Source organism: Lissotriton helveticus, chromosome 9 (assembly GCF_964261635.1).
Source record: "Lissotriton helveticus chromosome 9, aLisHel1.1, whole genome shotgun sequence".
Taxonomy (NCBI): Eukaryota; Metazoa; Chordata; class Amphibia; order Caudata; family Salamandridae; genus Lissotriton; species Lissotriton helveticus.
Genome location: NC_136070.1, coordinates 558,508,671 through 558,530,499, shown reverse-complemented (window position 1 = coordinate 558,530,499; position 21,829 = coordinate 558,508,671). Strand labels below are relative to the sequence as shown.

Sequence of the window (21,829 nt, the reverse complement as noted above, 5' to 3'; positions counted from 1 at the left end):
ACGTGGTACTGTAAAAAATAATCGATATAGATAGATGTTCTTTCAAGCAGACTGCCTCTGGCCGTAATGATAGGTCTACCCGGAGGGTTGTTTTTGTCCTTATGGACCTTGGGGATGAAATATATGGCTGGAGTCACTGGGAAATCTGTTTTTAGATATTTATATTCAGAGTCCGCCAATAATTTCATAGACTTCCATTTTTGTAATAAGAGATGGTATTCACTCCGCATATTTTTTATTTCATCGCCTTTTAATCTTTCATAGTGGTCACGTTGATTTAGTTGGTGGAACGCCTCCTTATCGAAATTAATTTTGGTTTGAAGTACCACATTGCCCCCTTTGTCACTAGGGCGTACAACAATCTTATTGTCTTTCTTAAATCTGTTCATCAAAGTCTCATATTCAAATGTCAATTAATCAAATTTATGTTTTCTCTTACCAATCTTGCTGTATAGTTCTTTGAGGTCACTGGTCATATTCTCATGAAATACGTCTATAGCATCGCGGGGCATGAGTGGGCAAATGGTCAAGGTTGGTTTGAAGGGAGTAGGAGGGGACACTCTGGTAGAAACCTCTGAGATTTTAGTTGTATTCACTCCCATCTCCATAGGACAGAGGTTATCTGTGTCCATTATTGAATCATTACCGTCATTGTTCCAAAGGGTACCAATTTCCTGCGACAATGAGGTGGTGCTGTTGCCCAGTTCGACATCACAACTGACCTGTTGATCATCTACCGATTTCAATGCATGACATTTTTTCAATTTGAGCTTCCGTGTAGCTCTGTAGATGTCCGTTCAAGTTGCCGCGTAGTTTAAATTGGTTTTGGGAGCAAATGAAAGTCCCAGATTGAGAATATTTTCTTCTTTAGTTGTTAGTACCATAGGAGTCAAATTGATAATGGTCATTTGTGCATCGTTTTTCATTTTTTGTACCACTATCCCCTGCCCTTCTTCTTCTGTTGTCCTCCATTTCCTTGCCCTTGCCCTTGTCCTCTCCCTCCTCCTGCTGGTGTAATTTTTGTGTTTTCGTTGTAATTTTTTCTTGTCTCTGGTCGTAAGGTCTGAAGACGCTCCTAGTCATGTTTAGTCTAGTCTAGTCTGGACATTTGTATTGCGCACATATCACGTCCAAGGGAGTCTCATGGCGCATGCAGACAGTCCTGAAAAAGGAGATGAGCCCTAAGATAGATCTAGCAGAAAATCCAGGTTTTCAATTTTTTTCGAAAATTCATATGTTCTGCGGTCGTGCGAAGACTCAGCGGTAGTTTGTTCCAGAGAGATGGTGCCCAAAAAGAAAAGGCACGGCCACCATTTCTGGCAGTTTGAACTCTGAGAGGCGTGAGCAGTGATTTAGTGCTCGATCTCAGCTGTCTGCCAGGCATATACCATGTAAGTTTTTGGGTCCAATATTTTGGTCCCTGTCCATACAAGTATTTGTGAACCAGACATAGGACCTTAAAAGTAATCCTTTTATGTACAGGGAGCCAGTATAAGATTTTCAGACACAGCAGTGAAGGAGATGTTCGGGGCAGGCCCAAGACCAGACGAGCAGCCGTATTTTGTAAAACCTGCAGTTTCCTAATATGGCACTCGTTTATGGCGAGGAAAAGTGAATTGCCATAATCTAGTCTATTAACAATCAGGCCCTGAACCAGAATTCTACGTGCTTCCGCTGGTATCCATTTGAAGATCCTGCGTAGACTCCGCATAATTCCGAAGCAGGTCCCCACCGTATGATTAACTTGGTCCTTCGTGGACAACTTGTTATCCATGCGGAAACCTAAGTTGCGGACTGATTCCTTTGGAACGGGACACTCCCCCAATTCAGAAGGCCACCAGTCCTGGGTCCAGTACTCACTCGCTCTCCCAAATAAGATGACCTCAGACTTACTGCCATTAAGCTGAAGGTGGTTATGGCCCATCCAGTTTTTTACCTCTACCATACAGTTTCTGAAACGCCTTTTTGTCTCATCTGCGTCGGGGCCAAGTGTGACCAGTATTTGCGTATCATTCGCGTACGACAGCACCTCAAAACCGCATGCCCTGATCACTTTGGCCAGGGGGGCCATGTACACATTAAAAAGCGAGGGGCTCAAAATGGAGCCCTGCGGTACACCTCTTATGACGGGCCGAGTACTGGCCAAGGTTTTATCTACTTGTACTGTGGTCGTCCGGTTGGTCAGATAGCTGACAAACCATCTCAATACCTGCCCTCTGACACCACACTCCCACAGCCTTCTAATCAAGATCTGGTGGGAGATGGTGTCAAAGGAGGCCAACAGATCTAAAAGGACAAGGATGGAAGATTGACGTTTGTCCAAGGCAAGCCTAATATTGTCAGCAACCTCAATCAGTGCTGTTTCCGTGCTGTGGGCAGCACGGAAACCTGACTGTGATGTATCAAGTAGGTCATTTGTCTCCAAGTAGTTAACCAGTTGTTCATTTACAAATGCTTCCAACACTTTCCCTGCATATGGCAACAAGGAAATGGGACGATAATTTATAAAAGCATTTGCATCAGCGCCAAGTTTTTTTAATATAGGTTTAACTCTTGCCGCCTTCCAGATTTTTGGAACCTCCGCTTCTTTTAAAGATTTATTTAAAAGGCTAGAGAAACAGTCCACCAATGCTGGGGCAAGGATGGCAAATAATTTAGAGGTTAATTGATCAGTGGGGGAACCTGATTTAATTTTCCGCCCTACTAGCATAGTTTTTTCATTATCGAACAGTTCAAAAACGGCCCACCTCGGGGAAGATTCGTTTATATATAAAGATTCATTTATATATAAATCCTGATCTAAATACTGAATGGATTTACTGTCCGATCCAAAGGAATGACATATGTTTGTAATTTTATCCTCTAGGAATTTTGAAAGCTCTTCCGACCATTCTTCAGTGTTTGGTGTTAGTTGTGGACTTTTAAAGGAAGTAAATTCCTTTAAGATATGGTGAAGCTCCTTAGAGGCGTTCTCAGCCTTGGTTATCCGTTCAGCTAAATGCATTCTCTTAACCGTTCTTATTTCCCTCATATATTTAGTATGTAGGGTTTGATAAGTTTTACGGTCATTTAAGTTTTTACTTTTCCGCCAGGTTTTCTCAGCAGTTCTTGTCAAGGTCTTAAGATCTTTTAATCGGTCGGTAAACCAGGGTGAAAATTTCTCCCTGCACTTGACCATTTGTAAAGGAGAAATCCTGTCCAGTGCCCTGCCAACGGCTGACTCCAGATGAATTGCTGCTAGGTTCACATTTGCCTTCAGGTCTATTTGATCTGTCTGAAAACTATCAGAAAAAGCAGCAAGTGTGATTTTTTTCATGTTTCTGCATGCTATTTTGTCTTTATTACTAGTCGTTTCCAGTACACAGTTATTTATAACGAATTTCACCAAGTAGTGGTCAGTCCACAATAATGGGGTGGGGGGGACCGTCCAGATATTGGGAGAATTCGTAAATAGAAAATCCAGCGTGTGGCCAGCTTGGTGGGTGGGACCCGTAATCTTTTGATTCAGATTAAGGGTACTCATAGAAGAGAATAGTTTTTCTGTCTCTACGTCTGACAGGTCATCAGCGTGATAATTAAAATCACCCAGTAACAGAAAACTGTCCGCAGTTAATACATGAGGGGCTATAATTTCTAATAAGGTATTGGCAAAATCTCCTTTATTCCCAGGGGGTCGATATAACAGTGCCCCTTTCCACACCTCTCTTCCCAGACCATTCACTCTAAAAACTATGATCTCTAATTCGTTAACCACTATGCTTTCTATAATATGGACACTCATATTCTCCTTTGCTGCTATCAATATTCCTCCACCCCTTCCCCCTATTCTATCAGACCTAACTATGGCGTATGTCATGTCCTTGTAGATGGACCGCCGATACACCACACACGGGACTAAGGTGAGTGTACATGATATTCTTTATTATGTTTGCAGCAGCATGCCTCGGCACATCCGTCCCCTTGCTCAGTCCTTCTTGTGTCCGTCCCCTTCCTGTCCCCTAACAGGATGTGGTGTCCGGTGACCTGGTCACCTCCCTCATGACCCACAGGGTCCTAGTGTCCCCTCCTGTCCAGTCGCCCATCTGTCAGGTCACTACACCTCCCCCCTTGTCGCAAACAAATCTTTGTTACATACAGACAAATCTTTGGTACATTTCAACTGGACGTTGTCACCCCCTTTTATGTTGACAGTATTTGCTGATGATGCTGGAGCGGGAGAGAGCGGGAGAGAGAGAGAGAGAGAGAGAGAGAGAGAGAGAGAGAGAGAGAGAGAGAGAGAGAGAGAGAGAGAGAGAGAGAGAGAGAGAGAGAGAGAGAGAGAGAGAGAGAGAGAGAGAGGAAGAGAGAGGGGAAGAGAGAGAGAGAGAGATAGAGAGAGAGAGAGAGAGAGAGAGAGAGAGACAGACAGACATTGATATACGGAAAAAGTGTGTCCACAGGTCTCCGTTTCTTTGTATCTCCTCAATCAGTCTCTTGGGCTTCTTGCCTTCTCTTTTCGGTCTTTGTTCTCTTAAATCCTCTTGTGCTGCTTTCCCTTGGGCGTCTTTCTTCAGCCCACGTTTCGGCCGCTCCTCTTCTTTTGTCTTTAATTCTCTAGAGTACGACTCATTCCTGGTGATGTAGTATTGTCCTGCTGACACCGTTTTCATTTGCCCTTCCACTTCCATTACCGTCAGTGGGTCTTTTGCAAAAGTGCTATCGGACTTCCGTGGTTGTCTTTGTCGAGCTAGCGCGGTGTCTCCTTTTCTCGCTTTTGCATCTGTTGCATGTCTCTGCCGATCAACATACGCCTTCATTCTTGTTTCTGCTTCTTTGTCTCTTTCAGCTATGTCTTTTTGTTCCATCCTTTCCACTTCTTTCACTTGGGGCAACCTCGTTCTACTTGATCGCCCCAGCACCAGCTCCGCAGAGCATCTTCCTGTGGGGCTGTGAGGGGTGTTTCGACAGTTTCTCAGCACCTGACATAGTGCTTGTCCAATTGACTCTATCGGCCACAGAGACGCTATTCGTCGATCGTTGCTCCCAAGGTACTCCATGGACCTTTTGCCTTCGTCACTAAAGAATGGTGGTCCCTTGTCTGTTTGTTGTGTTTGCGGTGACACCCATGCTGCCAATATGTCATCCAGAGCTGGCAAAGTTGCGTTGGCTGATGTTGATTCCACTTGTCTCCCTATGAGGAATCTGGATACTTCATCTATTACTACCAGTAGGTAATTTCCTGCTTTCAAATGCCCGTAGAAATCAGCTGCCAGCTCTGTCCATGCTGCTTTTGGAAATGCGGACACTTGCAGTGGCTCCTGCTTTGATGTGGGCCCCGTTATTTGGCCGATGTGACAGTGCATCACACTTTCTTCTCCCATGTTGTCAAATCTCGGGAACCATACTTTTCCTCGCTCCATTTTTTTTGTTGCCACAGTCCCTCTATGTGACTCGTGCCAATTCTGCTGTCCTGCTTCTCAGCGTCCGTGGTATTATTATTCTGGTGCCTTTCGTCACTATTCCGTTCTCGCTTTCTGATAGTTCTTCACTAATCTTTTTGAACGCCAACAGCTCTTCCTTCACTACATCTTTTTTCCAGCTGCTGTTGTTGTTGTTGTTGGGGTGCCTCTACCTTTGCTGTGTGGTCACCTTCATTATGGTCGGCATGGTGATGTCTTGTTTTGTCTCTTGTTCTAGTTCTTTCATTGTTATCGTTGCCGGTGTGTTACGCTTCAGTGCAAAGTTTAGATGTTCCTCCGCCATGGTTGTCGCTTGGGACACTTGTGGTAGGGTTTGCTTTGATATATCGTCTGCTGTCTTGTGTTCCTTCCTCGTCTTGTGTATCCTTTTGAGGTTGTGATCCATCAGCATTGTCCCCCACTTCTCTATCCTGGGCGGTCTCATTCTTTTTCGGTGTCCGCATGTTGTTACCAGTGCTTGGTGATCTGTTATGATTTTGAACAGCTTTCTGTGGATGACCATGTGGTAGCGTTCACACGCCCACACTGCCGCCAAGCTCTCTTTTTCCGGCTGGGAGTATCCTTCTCCCACGTTTGATATACTTTTGCTCCCATATGCCACCCTGTGTCTTGGGGAATCTTTTCTTGCTTTGTGTTGTGCCACTATTGCTCCCAGTCCCACTGGGCTCGCATTTACAGTCAGTTCAGTGCGCTGCTTGGGGTATTCTTTTAGGATGCTTCTTTTTCCTGGCATGTTGTATGTCATGGCCATGAGACCCGTTGTCTGAGCTGTCATTATACTCAGCAAACATGGCGCCGGGATGTCGCCCTTCAGCACATGAATGTCCTCTTCGATCCTTTGGTCTTCGTGTGTCGGCTCTTCTGTAAATTTCCCCATGTTTGTCACTTGTTTCCGTGACCCCCGAGTGAAAACCTCAACTCGGGACAGTCTCGACGTCTGCTTTCTCTTCATCTTTTTGCATTCCGATACACACATGATGTTACATGTTGCACCGCTGTCCAAGACAATCTTTGTTTTGTGTGATCCTACTCCTATCGTCACGCACCTTCTTTTTCCTTTTTCATCTTCATCCGTTGACTCTGTGGTAACATCCGTCATAAGATAGAGTCGTTCAGTCCTTTCTTCTTCTTCTTCCTCTTCTTCACCTGATTCTAGTGATGAGCTCCTTTTTCCTGTTTCAACATGTCTACTTGTTGACACTTGAGGTCTCCATAGTCTTCCTCTGTCGTTCCTGGACTGCACTCCTTGGCGTGCTCTGGCATAGTCATTTCTCCCATTCCATTTCTTGCACATCTGGCCCAATGTTAGGCATGGGCCGCGATGTGGAAATTTAAGTCCACACCTGTAGCATGTTCCTTCATTGTGTTTTCTCGTGGCCTGTTCATTCCTGTCTTTTTTCCAGCTGCCTGCGCGATCTTGCTCCAGTCGTTTGTCTTTTCCTCGCTCCATCTCCTTGGCGTGTGCTGTCGCTCTTGCCTCCGCTCTTGCTAGCGACGGGATATTCTCTGGTGGCGTTGGTTCTCTAATTCCTACTTGTGCTCTTCCTGGTACTTTTCGTTGTTTCCCGTGCTCTTTCTGGCACTCTTCTGTTTTCTGTGCTCTTCCTGGCACTCTTTGTCTATTTCCTGTGCTCTGTGCTCTTCCTGGCACTCTTTGTCTATTTCCTGTGCTGTCTCTTCTTTTCTGTGCTCTTCCTGGCACTCTTTTGTTTTTTCCAGTGCTCCTCCTGGCACTCTTCTATTCTCCGTGCTCTTCCGGCACTCTTCTGGTTTCTGTGCTCTTCCTGGCACTCTTCTATTCTAGGTGCTCTTCTTGGCACTCTTCTGTTCTTTCCTGCGTTTCCTGTTTCTTTTGACCTTTTCTCTTTGTTGTTTCTCCTTTTTCCTTTATTTTCTTTTATTGCATTTGCCTGTGCTTTTATTGCTCCATTGCTGTTTGGGTCGGCACTTTTTGCTTTTCTCTCCTTTCTCTGGACCTTTCTTTAGCTTCTCTTGCTTTTATTCCACTCTTTTAACATCTTTCCTTCTTTTTCTTCTTTTTCCTGACTGTTATGGCTGCTCTGTTGTTTCCAATGTCCCTTTCTTTTAATGTCCTCTTTAAGATGGCCGCCGCTCTTCACGCGAGATTTCGCGCTCGAAATCTCGCTCTCGTCTGACTCTAAGATGGCCGCCCGCCCGCCACGCTCTCGCCTCCTATTGGTCCAGCCACCTGGATCTAAAATGGCCGCCGAGACTCTCAGCCTCTCGCGAGAGCTCGCGCGTCTGATTTCGAAGCTTCGCGCTTACTGCGTATTTTCTTTCCTTGCTTCAGAGGCGGTCGGGTGGGCTCCGATCTCGCTCCTTTTTCTCGTTTCTCCTCTTGCCAGCTTATCCAGGGTGGGCACCTGGTTACTCCTAATGGCAAGGTCGATCCACGCGTCGATCTCCACGTCCTTCGTCGCCAGTTGTCATGTCCTTGTAGATGGACCGCCGATACACCACACACGGGACTAAGGTGAGTGTACATGATATTCTTTATTATGTTTGCAGCAGCATGCCTCGGCACATCCGTCCCCTTGCTCAGTCCTCCTTGTGTCCGTCCCCTTCCTGTCCCCTAACAGGATGTGGTGTCCGGTGACCTGGTCACCTCCCTCATGACCCACAGGGTCCTAGTGTCCCCTCCTGTCCAGTCGCCCAGTCGCCCATCTGTCAGGTCACTACAGCGTACTGCTGAGGGAAAGCTATATGAAGGTCAGGAATAGCTTGTTCATGCATCCATGTCTCAGATATGAAGCACAGATCAGGATTTTCAGGGTCAAGAAGGCTCCATATCTCCAGGGCGTGCCTTCTCCAGGGCGTGCCTTGGAATGGATCTCGCATTAAAGTATATAGCCGTGCATTTCGCCTGTGCTGGGCTTGTGGAAACGGTCTGAGCTTCCCCTCTCTCAGTCCGCCTCTCTACTGATGGTTCTATGTTAAAAGCACAAGGGGCTTTCCGAATATCGGCTAATAATGCCTCTGGTGCCACAATAAGTAGAGAGTTTAACTCTAAAAGTTCCTTCCGTGCATACCTGATGCGAGGTGTTGTAATAGCAGCCATTTTCAAAGTATAATAGTAACCAAGGAAGGAGACCCACCCGCGAGACGATAAAGATGAGGCAGCTGGCAGCGTTCTGGCAGACGTGCTTGCCTTTGGCGCGTTGCCGGCGCGCCGCTGCGCGCGTCCGCGCCTGCCTCCCAGCTAAATAGGGAAGGGGGCCGGATCAGCTAGAGCGCTGACAGTCTCTTTCGTGTTAGGTTCGAGCGGAAGGGAGTATATTGCCTATGCGACCCTCCTCAACAAACGGCATACGCCGCGGCGGACCGGGGTCTAGGCAAGGTAATGCACTTGATAGGTCAGTGGTATGAACACTAAAAATACAGTCACAAAAACATGCGGCGCAAATAAAAATAGTACGAACATAAGAGTTTTAAAAATTTCAGTGCACAATTCAGCTCTGAGCACAGAAGCATAGATTCGAAATCACACACTAGGAGATAGTCAGCCTTTCTAAAAACAGCATACCCTCTTAATCAGGGTGCCGCTGCGCGCGTCCGCGCCTGCCTCCCAGCTAAATAGGGAAGGGGGCCGGATCAGCTAGAGCGCTGACAGTCTCTTCCGTGTTAGGTTCGAGCGGAAGTGAGTATATTGCCTATGCGACCCTCCGCAACAAACGGCATACGCCGCGGCGGACCAGGGTCTAGGCAAGGTAATGCACTTGATAGGTCAGTGGCATGAACACAAAAAATACAGTCACAAAAACATGCGGCGTAAATAAAAATAGTACGAACATAAGAGTTTTAAAAATTTCAGTGCACAATTCAGCTCTGAGCACAGAAGCATAGATTCGAAATCACACACTAGGAGATAGTCAGCCTTTCTAAAAACGGCACACCCTCTTAATCAGGGTGCCGCTGCATAAAAAACTTATTTCATCTCCTGGAGACGGTTTCTTGTTGGTACGCATTGTGCCGGACCCTCTTAGTTCAGACTCTGATTCGCTTCCTGGTCCCGAACTAAAATCCAAAGCTGTTGAGTCCAAAGTTGTTGATTGTGCCTGATTGCGGTTTCTTCGGCCATATGTGTGAATTTGCGTACCTCCGCCTCCAGCTGCCTTGCGCATGCCATCATATTTTCTTGAGAACGTGAATATCTGACCAAGCTCGTAGTCAGTCCGGTCTCTTTGGAATTTGTATGCCTTACGATCGATAATTTTCTCCTCCTCTTTCTTTAATCTGGAATGCATTTCATTCATCAGTTTGTTTTTTTCCTCCGTAGAGCCAATGGATTCTAACTCCTCCTGTAATGTATATATATATATATATATATATATATATATTCCTCGTCGTCACTCAAGCATTCTTTGCCCCTTCCTGAAAGTTGCGTCGTCGAAAAGACTCCTCGAGTCAAGTCTTCAATATTAAACAAAGGATGACGCCGCCGTGTGCAGTTTAAAAGTATTTATTCTCTGCCGCCACCAGAGAATAAATACTTTTAAACTGCACACGCGTCGTCATCCTTTGTTTTTTTATATATATATATATATATATATATATATATATCCTCAACCCCCCTAAAAAGGGAAATAAATGCATGAATGTACACAAAATACTCTGCTCTAGCAAAGGCGCCTGAATGCCAACACCCTGCGCCACAAACATGAAGAACAACCTCAAATTTCTACTGTGCACAAAGTGCAGTCCGCAAATGTGGCAGCAAAAAGGCTGAAAAGCAGGCACAGCAAATATATACTCGAACCCGCATAAAGAAGAAATTGCAATGGCAATTTAGTTAGGTAAACAAGATGGAGTATGTCTTCCACTGCTCATCAGCCACTGTTAAGAAAAATTGGTTCCTTAATTTCCCTTATCCAAATTATATTGGCTCTCTCGATCTGTGGGGATAATTCTGCAGCTAGCGGTCTGACTATAAACTCCTTCACAAAGCTACTCATTCTTCACATGGCCAGGGGTGCCTATGTAAGCAGTTATGTGCAGTCAGTGCGTGTTGCACAATGGGGATTATGTGATAGTTCTGAGCAATGGCAGAGGGATAGACAGAAGCGTGTTAAGAAATGGAAATAACCTAGGGGCTGTAAATAACAGTCACAACACAGGTTTACCCTACTCCTACATCATTGTTATCTCATACTACCACATTGTGAGTAAATTCTACAGAAAGAGAGTAGAAGAAAAGGAGGAATATAAGGTAACTGACAAGGATACATTATACATGTTACTGACTTTACTTTTAGCGAAATCATAACAATGTACAAAATTGGAAAATACAAAAAATACATCCAGATTAAAAGGTAAAACACACTTTAGGAACATCTAAGTATTACAACTTTTAAAAACTTGGCAGCATTTAAATATATTCAGTTAATATAATAGGCATGCAGAGAGAGTGCAAACTTCCACATCAACAGCAGCACATTATAATTATTTTGTCTTGAATTCTAAAATATTCGAATAGATGTTCAGAAGTAGCAGTAATCAACTTACCCATAAGACTCTAACTAAACTAAGCCCGACCAAAACCTGGGACATTGAAATACGGGCAATCATCAGAAACAAATTTCTCAGCTTAGGACCAAATTTCTCACTGCAGCCTGGCCGAAGGTCGTTCAGCCAACTAACCTCGGAAAAACTTGTGTTTACTTATCAATAACATGTGGTCAGCGTCAAGTGTACACTGCGTATTTTATTTTTACTCTGCACCAGTCGTTTGAAATAGGTTTTCAAAATTGAAGGGTGTTCAAAAATTCCAACCCTAGCCAATTAATTTGTTTGGGCAATTGGTGTGCCGGACATGGGATGCTCCTGTTCTGTGCTTGGCTGGGCATATATGGAAATCTAATGTGAAGTGTGCTGAATTTTGTGGAGGGATTTGCAGAGCAGAATTGTAGGATTTCATCCTTTCTAAGTTTTACTCAATTATTTCACCCAATCAACGCTGTCACAGTTTAAATTTTTTATTTTTTTTTTGGTTCGCCAAACAAGAGTTTAATGGAGTTGCTAGGCAGCAATATCGGCAATACACAGAGGTGGCAGGTTACTAGAAATTACGAGACTGTAGGAGGTTTGCAAACAGAATTAATTCATGTGGACTAAAGAAGAGATGAAAGAGAGTTTGTGGTTTGTACAGTCATTTTATTGTCTCCATTTCTGACGATTCTTCTCTATACTCTCTTTGCAGCAAATGAACAACATCAGTGCCATGCTGGTGCTCGCACGGACTGCCAGGGGACCACGAGAGTTTGTGCTGGACCTGGAGATGGAAACCACCAACTCTCTGATGAGCTATCGCTCCAGCTCTGTGCTGAGGCTCACGGTCTTTGTCAGAGCGCATCCCTTCTAAAGGCAATAAGTCTGGAGAGTGGACGAAGATGGATAAGTCATCACTGGTGGGGTTAAAATTTCCATTCCCAAGAAAAGCTTGAGTAGTGGATGGGAATTCACTATCCTTTCCTATTTACAATAGCTCTTGTAATACCCTGTTGTGTTCCGCCCTCCCACTTGAATACTATATTTTAAGGAACAAGTACAGTAACAAGAGCAGGGTTTACAAATAAGGCATCATTCACTGATTAACTGATGGCAGATTGTCAGCGTATTTACCCATCTCGCTGGATATAGAAACAAAGTTCTTTCTAATTATGCTGATGGTCTGCGATCTTCTCAAAACTCTGCAAAGACTGCAGGAAAGAGGTGGCCAGCTGAGAGGTACTAAGACCTCTCTTCGCTACTCTGCTAGACCACTTCAGATGTTCAATATCCTTTCAATCACTTTTTGTTCCTCCCAAATACAGCTGTATTCTACAATTTCTAGATGAACATCAAATTCAGATTTGTTCAGGGCTATTTAAAAACCTTTAAAAAACAATCAGGATGGGGTTTGTGAAAGAAGCGTGCCTTTATTGTACCCTACTAAAGGTGATGCACTACTGTTCTCCAGCAGGTGTCACTACAAGAAAATAATGTGTTCTGACATTCCCCCAGCCGCTGGAGCCGCAGTTTCATTTTCTAACCAGCAGGCGGGGCTGCAATCACAGTATGTGGCTGTCTGTTTTTATCAATGGGTTATGTTACCCTAACAGCACTCCTGACCTGCCAATATTTATATCTTTTGAGAATATAAAGTAGTTTTCCCACAGTTGAGGCTTCTGAACGTTACTTTACCAGCACCACAAGCTTCTGAGCCTTGCGTTACAATAGATCTATTTCCTGCCTCTCCCACTCGTACTGGCTGCTAACATTACAACAGCATCACTCCTGGCCAGCAGGACTAGCTTTAACGTGAATACCAATCTCTTCCACATTCAGGAACATTGAGGCACGCTATATACATAGGACTTATTCAGGTATTCGAGTGTCACAAAGAACTGCATTGATTTGCTTATTGTTATAAGAGCCTGCTGGCACAACATATAATTGCGCAGTCACACGAGCCCCGGCAACCTTTAAAAATTAACCCTTATAGAGTTAAAGAACAGAAGATCTTTTAACAAGGTTTATGCCCTTTTCCCTCTTGAATTGCTTTACATGTACTTCCACTACATCAAAAGGATTAGCTGGAAGCTGTCACTGTAAGACTTTTCATTTGAATAAGACACAGAAATGTAACTATTCAACATTCCCTCTGTGGCAGTGAATGCAGCCCTCTCAGAAACCTATATCTGTGCAATTCCCAAGCAGTAATTCAGTTGTACGCATTTTTAATTTCGATCTGTGAGAATATTTTTTCGGTGTGTTTTTAGCAAATAGCTCATTTTCTATCTTATGTCTCAACAAAACAGACCAAATTTAGCAAATTTTCTTTTTCCAAATCCCAGCATCTCATTTGTCCAAAATATCTGATCATAGTTAATGGCAAGAATTAACTCGCATTCTTTGAGTTGTTTTGCTTCGTCTCATATGTCTAAATCTTGTGTTTCTGTCTACTAATTACGCTCCCAGCTTTTTGTTTTGAACCTTTGAACAAGAGCGAGCCTGCCTTCTCTGCCTTAGTCTTTAATACTGTTGTCTATTAAATAATTGTCTTCCTGTGCAAATTTTAGGATTTTGGGCATGTGAGAAAATGAAGCCAAGGTTTAGAACTCACAACTTTCACTTCAGTTCAGTTAAAAAAAAACATTGAACTGGATAGGGAAACTGAGTGAAATTAAATTTTGGGGATTGAACTATTCTGTGTCCACTATTGGACTCATGGATGCGGAGTAAAGTCACTTTCTTTTTTCTTTCTAAAAAGAACCAAGACTGTCATGCAGGCAATATGGCTCACAAAGTGTCAAAAGAGGGAAAGAGCATGAGGGGAAGGAAGGGAGCAAACTGGTGTGCCACAAACTGTTTTATTTAGTTTTCTGTATTAAGTCCCAAGACGTTCTCAGTGTGTTTTTTGTTTGTAAAATATGTTGTTTGTATAATCATTGTTTTACAAAAAAATAACTTGTAAAAATACAAAAAGAAACTTAATAAAAAGTAAAAATATTGTACAATTTTCAATTACTCTCCATAACGAAATATATGTTTGATTGTTTGATGGTATGTGTGGCTGTAAATATACATGCTTGGCATAAGTCTGTCATCTACTGTTGGGCTTGGAAGTGTGAAAGTTATTTTTCTTCGAAGAAGTCTTTCGAGTCACGAGGTTGTAGTGACTCCAGACGTGTTCTCCTCTGCTCTGGTTCGATACTGTCATCCAGTTCTCTCCTGATACCCTTGATATTGTTTTCCATCACTGCTTCCCTGCTTATACCATCGACGTCTAATTTATTCAGGGGACTCGATTCAACCGGAGCCCCCTGGGGCCTTAGCAGCGGAACGTCTCTTTGCCGTTTACTCCAACAACGTCAAATTGGCGATGGAATGTACGCTTTTTCTATTTTGCCCTTCTTGTCACACCAATTTTCCACACTCTGACCTACACTAGGAGTGTAACTTGTGGTTATCTCCAGAACACCAGGAAGCAACCTGTGAGGACTGCAGGATTTTTCGATCTAAAAAGACACTGAGAGATCAAAGGGCAAGAAGATTACAAATGTTTCAATGGGGCGTCCATAATACATAACATAACGTGTATTTGTATAGCAGACGTTCATCTAAGGGTATCTTGACGCTGAATAACAGATGTTTATTGTTACCCTACTCAATGATACTAATTTTATCAAAGTTAGAAGGATAAAAGGTAATTGCATTTATATAGCGCTTACTACCCCTCACGAGGCGTTGAAGCACTTTTTCGGAACCCATAAAGGATTAGTGGTGAATTAGTATAGTGAAATTAAATTGAGTAGTGGACATGTTAGTCTGTTATTTGGATTGACAAGGAATACTGGAGGGAAAGAAGAAAGAAGGGTCTAGAGATTTGTGATTCTTATTAGGACAAAGAAAAGTTACTAATGGCTTCCAATTAGTGTTTACAAATTAGATCCGAGCAGGGAGAACCTTCTCTGATCTAAAGAATAGAGAGGTCCCTTACCAGTTGAAAGAGATTTTGGGGGGGATACATCCTCCCTAGTACATATGCATCAAACTTACAAGTATTCCACCTAGTATCTTGGGTGTGACTACTTATAGATGGGGAAAGAGAAAGGGGGGGGGGTTACATAAGGTATTCAACACGGCTCTGCGCTATTCTGTGCGGGGTAGGAAAAAATTCTTTTTTTTATATATAAACATATATATATATATAAAAGGAATTTTTCCTCCCCCACACAGAATAGCATGGAGATATGGTGGATACTTTATGTATCAAATAATCAAGAGCGAAGGATCACTTGTCCTGCATAACCAGGGTATGCAGGATTCGTTCCGACTAATCCCAATTAAAAAAAAACCCTCATGCATGTGTAGAGTTGGTAACTAGAGCGGTATATCTTGATTCTCCGCTGTTCTTGACACGTGTCTGCATAATCATAGGGTTTAGTGGTTATGCATCTTCCACCCGGAGGTTTTACCCTTGGTTAAAAGCAGTAGTGACCAGTGATGTGAAGGTGTGAACTGAAAAGATAAAAATCTCGTACAGCCAGAATGATACATTTTAATTGTTCTGGATTCGAGATGTTTAAGATCTGAATTGTGTGGCCCAGAGTGGCAGAATCAGCACAAGTGGTGACGAGCGAGACCGCAGTAGGCCTCCATGACTCACTGGGACCCCGATGTGGCACAATAGCTTAACACGCAAGGTACCTAGCGACCTACTGGGAGAAGGATTAATATATAATCTCCCTTACCATCCCAAATAGGCAACCAATAAAACACCTATTTGTCAAAACACTCACAGAGACGCCCGAGGTCTCTATACACCCTGCACTTCGGTCCTGATGAAAGCCTACTTGACCTAACCGGCAGCGAAGGGCTGAAACATGTCGACCTACAAGATTCACTAAACGGAGTGTGTGAGAGCCCTAGTCACTCTCTACCACACAATTCAGATCTTAAACATCTCGAATCCAGAACAATTAAAATGTATCATTCTGGCTGTCCAAGATTTTTATCTTTTCAGTTCACACCTTCACATCACTGGTCACTAACTACTGCTTTTAACCAAGGGTAAAACCTCCGGGTGGAGGATGCATAACCACTAAACCCTATGATTATGCAGACACGTGTCAAGAACAGCGGAGAATCAAGATATACCACTCTAGTTACCAACTCTACACATGCATGAGGGTTTTTTTAATTGGGATTAGTCGGAACGAAACCTGCATACCCTGGTTATGCAGGACAAGTGATCCTTTCCTCTTGATTATTTGATACTGAAACTAAGGAAGCTGAACGGATCACGTCTTCCTTCACCCTCTACTTTGATTCTTGGATACTTTATGTAACCACCCCCATCCTGGTGTTTCAATTACTGTAGCCAGAAGAAATAGCAAAAAAAGCATCGGCAAAACCAGCAGGTCTCGCCTTTGGGAAATATTGAATTTGAGATCGATTTTAAGTGATGCTGCACGGCATTGGTAAAGAATATATATATTTTTTTTTAAAGAGATATCGGGCATCTACCTGCCCCATTTTGTAGGTACCGACAACACGCTTGCATACCTAAAAAATTAGATCAGTAAAGGAAAAATACAAATTTGTGCAAAAACGTTTTTCTTTTTTGAGGTAAGGGTGGGGGAAGCAACACTGAGGCAATGGGTGGGAAAGGAAACAGCACGGGAGATAAAAAGAAAACTGAAGGTGGCAATAACACTGAGGGTTCTTGTGAAGCAACACAGGTGAGCAAGGGGAGGGAGAAAAGCACACAGGGTAGAAAGTAACATATCCCTGTTGTGGGAACTAAACACCAGAGAAAGCAACACAGGGGAGAGGCTCATGAGGGACAGCAAAACCGAGTCTGGCGGGGGTACACAGTAGAGACAGCAGTAATACATGCACTCTGATTAAGTGTTTTACCAAAAAGGAAAAAAAGTAGTGCTTCAACAGTGACCAGTCGAAGGACACAGGTAATGTGCCTGTGATCTAGGGGAGGGATAAACACCAGAAGCAAAACCCACAAAAGAGGATGAATAAATAACAATCAAATTATTAGCAATAGAGCCAGCAAATGGTAAGCAGTTGGTGTGCTTTAAGCCCAGTGTAAGCTTATAATAGATCTTTTCCGCAACAGGCATCCTGCCCTCTGCTAGACAAGACTTAAAAACCATAAAGATTTAAAAGGAAAAAATATTTGTATGTCAGCCTTGGTACTAAAATGAACCACTGATCAGGCAAAAAAGTGGTCACTCAATGCAAGAGAATCAATGGCTGAAGTGGTCAGACCCTTTGTGACATGCTGTACGGTGGGTGAAACCGTGAGTAGCACCTCAACAGACCATTAGATTAAGAGGATTGACACACAGACCCTTTATAGATAGGCGGTTAACAACCATAGCAGTCTCTAAGCCAGACCTTAATTAAAATAAAACATTTAAAAAATAAAAAAGAGGGTAGAGTTTATTACCTTTCACAAGACTACTGAAGGACATGCAAACATACCATTGTGCCTGTTGAGGAGAGTGTTCTCCTCGCCCCCCCACCCCACTTTCAGCAACCAAAACCTTGGTACAAGCGTTGGTCATCAGACATTTGGATTGTGGTAATGCCCTATTGGCCTCGACAAACGAAACGTTGCTTTCCAAAACTTCAAGAAGTGCAAAACAGGGCTGCTCGCCTAACCTGTATGGGTCTCTAGAGTGGACGCATTAGTCCAGTAATCCACCAGACCCGGATACACCAGACCTCTTCAGTTTGGAAGATCTAAAACTCGAGTTAGAGGCACATCCATCAGCTGCAGATGAAGGCAACATCTCTCCAGATGGCAGGTCCGGGTCTGACATGGAGTTACACATTACTCCGGGGCAACAACTTGTGGGAACTGTGTCCAATCCTCCTCCACCCCGACCACAGCCGGCATGGGCAAAGCCTCACCCATCTCATAAGCTAAAGACTGTTGCTGTGCAACCAGTACTCAAGAGACTTAATCAATCAATCAGTAGGTTCTTGTAGAGCACCACTTTTCATCACAGAAGGGTCTTCATGCACTAGTTTTTTACGTCCTTGGTCAAAGAGCCACGTCTTGAGCGTTCAACTGAATTCTTCAAGAGAAGGGCAGGTGCACAGATGAAGGGGGAGGTCGTTCCAGGACTTGGCGGCTAGGAAGGAGAAGGAACAACCTCTGTAGTGGCTCCGGCGTATGCGGGAGGTGTGGGCCAGGGTGAGGGAGGTGGAGCGGCGCTCCCTGGTGGGTCAATGGAAAAATAAGACGGTGGTTGATGTAGGTGGGCCCAGAGTTGTGAAGGCCTTGTAGTTGTGAGTCATGAGCTTGAAGGAACATCTTTTCTGTATGGGGAGCCAGTGGAGGGCTCTTAGAGGGGGATAGTGCTGGTTCTCCTGGGGAGGTTGAGGATGAGACTTGCTGCGGTGTTCTGGATGGCCTGGAGGCAGCTGAATAGTTTCTTGGTGGTTCTGGCATAGAGTGGATTGCCGTAGTCGAGGCGGCTGGCGATGAGGGCTTGGTTGACTGTTTTGTTGGTGGAGATTGGGATCCATTGGAAGATCTTGTGGAGCATATGCAGGGTGTGGAAGCAGGAGGAGTAGATAGTGTTGACCTGGTTCTGCATGGTCAGTTGGCTGTCCATGATGATTCCGAGTTTGCATGCATGGTTGGAAGGAGTAGGTGTGGGCCGACCATGGAAGGCCACCAGGAGTCGTCCCAGGGGAGGAGTTCTTTCCGAAGAGGATTACCTCAGTCTTTTCAGAGTTGAGTTTAAGGCATTTGGATTACATCCAGTTGGTAATGTCACACATGGTGTTCTGGAAGTTTGCTCTGGTGGTGCTGGTGTCATCTGAGAGGGAAAGCATGTCGTTGAGTCTGTGGGTGCGGGCGATGTTTGCTAGATGTGCCATGTAGGTTTTAAAGAGGGTAGAGCCCTGGGGGATGCTGCAGATGGTGTTCTTGGGTGCAGAGGAGAAAGGTGGATCCTCTGTGTTTGTCCAGAAAGGAAGGAGGCGATCCAATTGAGAGTGTTGTGTCGGATGCCTAGGTGGGGGAGTCTATAGTGATAATGGTGTGTTGGAGGCAGTGTTGAAGGATACAGAGAGGTCAAGGAGGATGAGGGCTGCTGCTTCCCCCTGGTTAAGGAGGCATCTGATGTCGTCAGTAGCTGCGATCAGGGCGGTCTTGGTGCTGTGGTTGGCCCGGAAGCCTGATTGGGAGGCATCAAGAAGGTTGTTCTGTTTAAGGTATTCTGTGAGCTGGTGGTTGATGGCTTTCTCAAGGACTTTGGCTGGAAAGGGGAGTAGTGCGATAGGACGGTAATTTTTGAGTTCGCTGGTTCGGCGGAGGGTTTTTTCAGTAGAGGCTTGACTTCCGCGTGCTTCCATGCAGCAGGGCCAATGGCTGTTGTAATGGACGTGTTGAGGACGTCTGTGAGGTTGTTGCTGATTTCTTCTCTCCCTAGGTTGTAGATGAGGTGTGGGCAGGGGTCCATGGGTGCACCAGAGTGGATTGAGTTCAGCCGCCTGAACCTGAACTCAGACAAGACGGAAGTCCTCATCCTGGGATCATCCCCCTCCGTCTGGGACGACTCCTGGTGGCCCCCTGCCCAGGGCACCACCCCCAAGCCAATGGACCACGCACGAAACCTGGGCTTCATCCTGGACTCCGCCCTCGCAATGACCAGACAAGTCAACGCCGTATCGTCATCATGCTTCAACACCCTGCGCATGCTCCGCAAGATCTTCCGATGGATCCCCACCGAAAACAGGAAGACGGTCACCCAGGCACTCGTCACCAGCCGAATGTACTACGGGAACACCCTCTACGCGGGAACCACTGCCAAACTACAGAAAAGACTTCAACGCATACAGAACGCCTCCGCACAACTCGTCCTGGACATCCCCCACCACAACCACATCTTCGCCCAACTGAGAGACCTGCACTGGCTCCCCGTCAGCAAGAGGATCACGTTCAGACTCCTCACCCACGCACACAAAGCTCTCCACGACCTGGGCCCCAAATACCTCAACAACCGCCTCACTTTCTACACGCCCACCCGCCAGCTGCGATCGACCAGCCTCGCCCTCGCCACCGTACCACGCATCCGCAGAGCCAACGCCGGAGGAAGATCCTTCTCCTACTTGGCGGCCAAGACATGGAACTCCCTCTTCATCCACCTACGGCTGACCCAGGACCATCTCTCCTTCAGGAAGCAACTCAAGACCTGACTCTTCGAGCAGTAACGGACCCCCCCCCTACCCAGCACCTTGAGACCCTTCCGGGTGAGTAGCGCGCTTTACAAATTGTTCTGATTGATTGATTGATTGATTGATTGATGTTGGAGATGGTGTCTTGGGTTGAGAGTTGTTTCAAGTCAGATAGTCGGTGGGTGTTAGTGGCATCGGTATGGGCGAGGGCATTGATGAGGTCGGTAGGATGGAGGTTGAAGTTGTTGTAGATGTCTGAGGGTTGAAGTTGTTGTAGATGTCTGAGATCTTTTGATTGAAGTAGCCTGCTAGGGTGTCACAGAGTTTGGGAGGGATGAATTCTATTTTTGGTGGCAGCTGGGCAGGAAAACTCTCTGATGATTGTGAAGAGCTCTTTAGCGTGGTTGGTGCTTACCTCAAGAGGTTGGCGAGGGCATCCGTCATGGCTTTCCTAAGGTGGTGGTTGTAATTATTGAGGGCGGAACTAAATAAGCTAAGATAGGAGAGGTTCTTTTTGGAGCACCAATGTCTCTAGTTTCTTGTAGTTGCGTTTGAAGAGATGTAGTTGGGGGGTGCACCAGTTGGCGTGCTTTGCGGGTCTGTTGAAGGGAGTGCCTTTCATGGGGATGATGGTATTTGTGGTGAAGGAGATCCACTTGAGAAGTTCTGGACTTTGAGTTTGAGGTTGACTGAGGTGTCGAGCCTGGTTGCTTTGAGTGTGGAGGTCCAGAGAGGTCCTGTGACTCCGTTCTACTTTCGGCGGGGTCGGTGGGTGGTCTAGTCGGGGGTTCTGGGGAGTCGGTGAGGGTGAAGTAGACTGTCGAGGTCAGTTCGGTAATGTGGAATAACTTGTGAAGGAAAGTAGGATCTGCTTCTTATGGTTATTCCCACTTTTTAGAGCTCGGCCTACGTCACCTCTGCGTCAGCAGGGGGGCGGAGCTCCGAGCTCCTATTGTTAAGGGGTTCTGAATCGTGCAGGAAAAAATCCTCAGTGCGCAAGATTTTTCAGTAGTTTTTTTTCCAATCTGCATGGTAATTGGTCTTCGCGGTGCTGTCTTTCTAGTACCCTTCACGCAATAGGCCATATGTTATTCATTTTGGCCACTTCCGCCATATTTTGTGTGGTTATGCGCACGGGAGTGTTATAAATTTCAATTAGGAGCTGTCAGGGGGCCGCGGTAATGGAATCCAGATGTTCTGGGCGTGTTCACCAGTCTGCAGTGAGTGGCGCGCGTTCGTGCTTGTTCTGTGTTCTCCTTCTACCAAAGACATTACTCGCGTTTCCTCTTTTCATGCAGATCTTGTTTTCTTTACTGACTACAGCTGTGTTTTTATAGACAGTGGCTTCAGTTGTGCAGCAGGTGCAGTGGCACCAGTGTGGCGTAGTTACCATACGTGGAGCAGGTGCAGTGTTATCAGTGTTACTTAGCTATGATTGCGTAGCAGGTGTAGTACCACCAGTGTGGCGTAGCTACCATTGTGAAGTAGGTGCAGTGGCACCAGTGTGGCATAGCTACACTTGTGCAGCAGGTGCAGTGGCACCAGTGTGGCATAGCTACACTTGTGCAGCAGGTGCAGTTGCACCAGTGTGGCATAGCTACCCTTGTGCAGGAGGTGCAGTGGCACCACTGTGGCATAGCTACCATTGTGCAGCAGGT

General features: G+C 45.2%; 1 protein-coding gene across 1 annotated transcript in view; it reads left to right on the top strand.

Annotated features, from left to right (window-relative positions):
* EFEMP2 (EGF-like fibulin extracellular matrix protein 2) overlaps positions 1-13,969 on the top strand; it is a 131,093-nt gene extending 117,124 nt beyond the window's left edge. The window contains exon 11 of the mRNA XM_078660457.1: positions 11,677-13,969. Within this exon, the coding sequence (XP_078516583.1) occupies positions 11,677-11,838 (162 nt within the window). The 3' untranslated portion in view covers positions 11,839-13,969. The remainder of the gene's footprint in view (positions 1-11,676) is intronic.
* Positions 13,970-21,829: the final 7,860 nt, after the last annotated feature.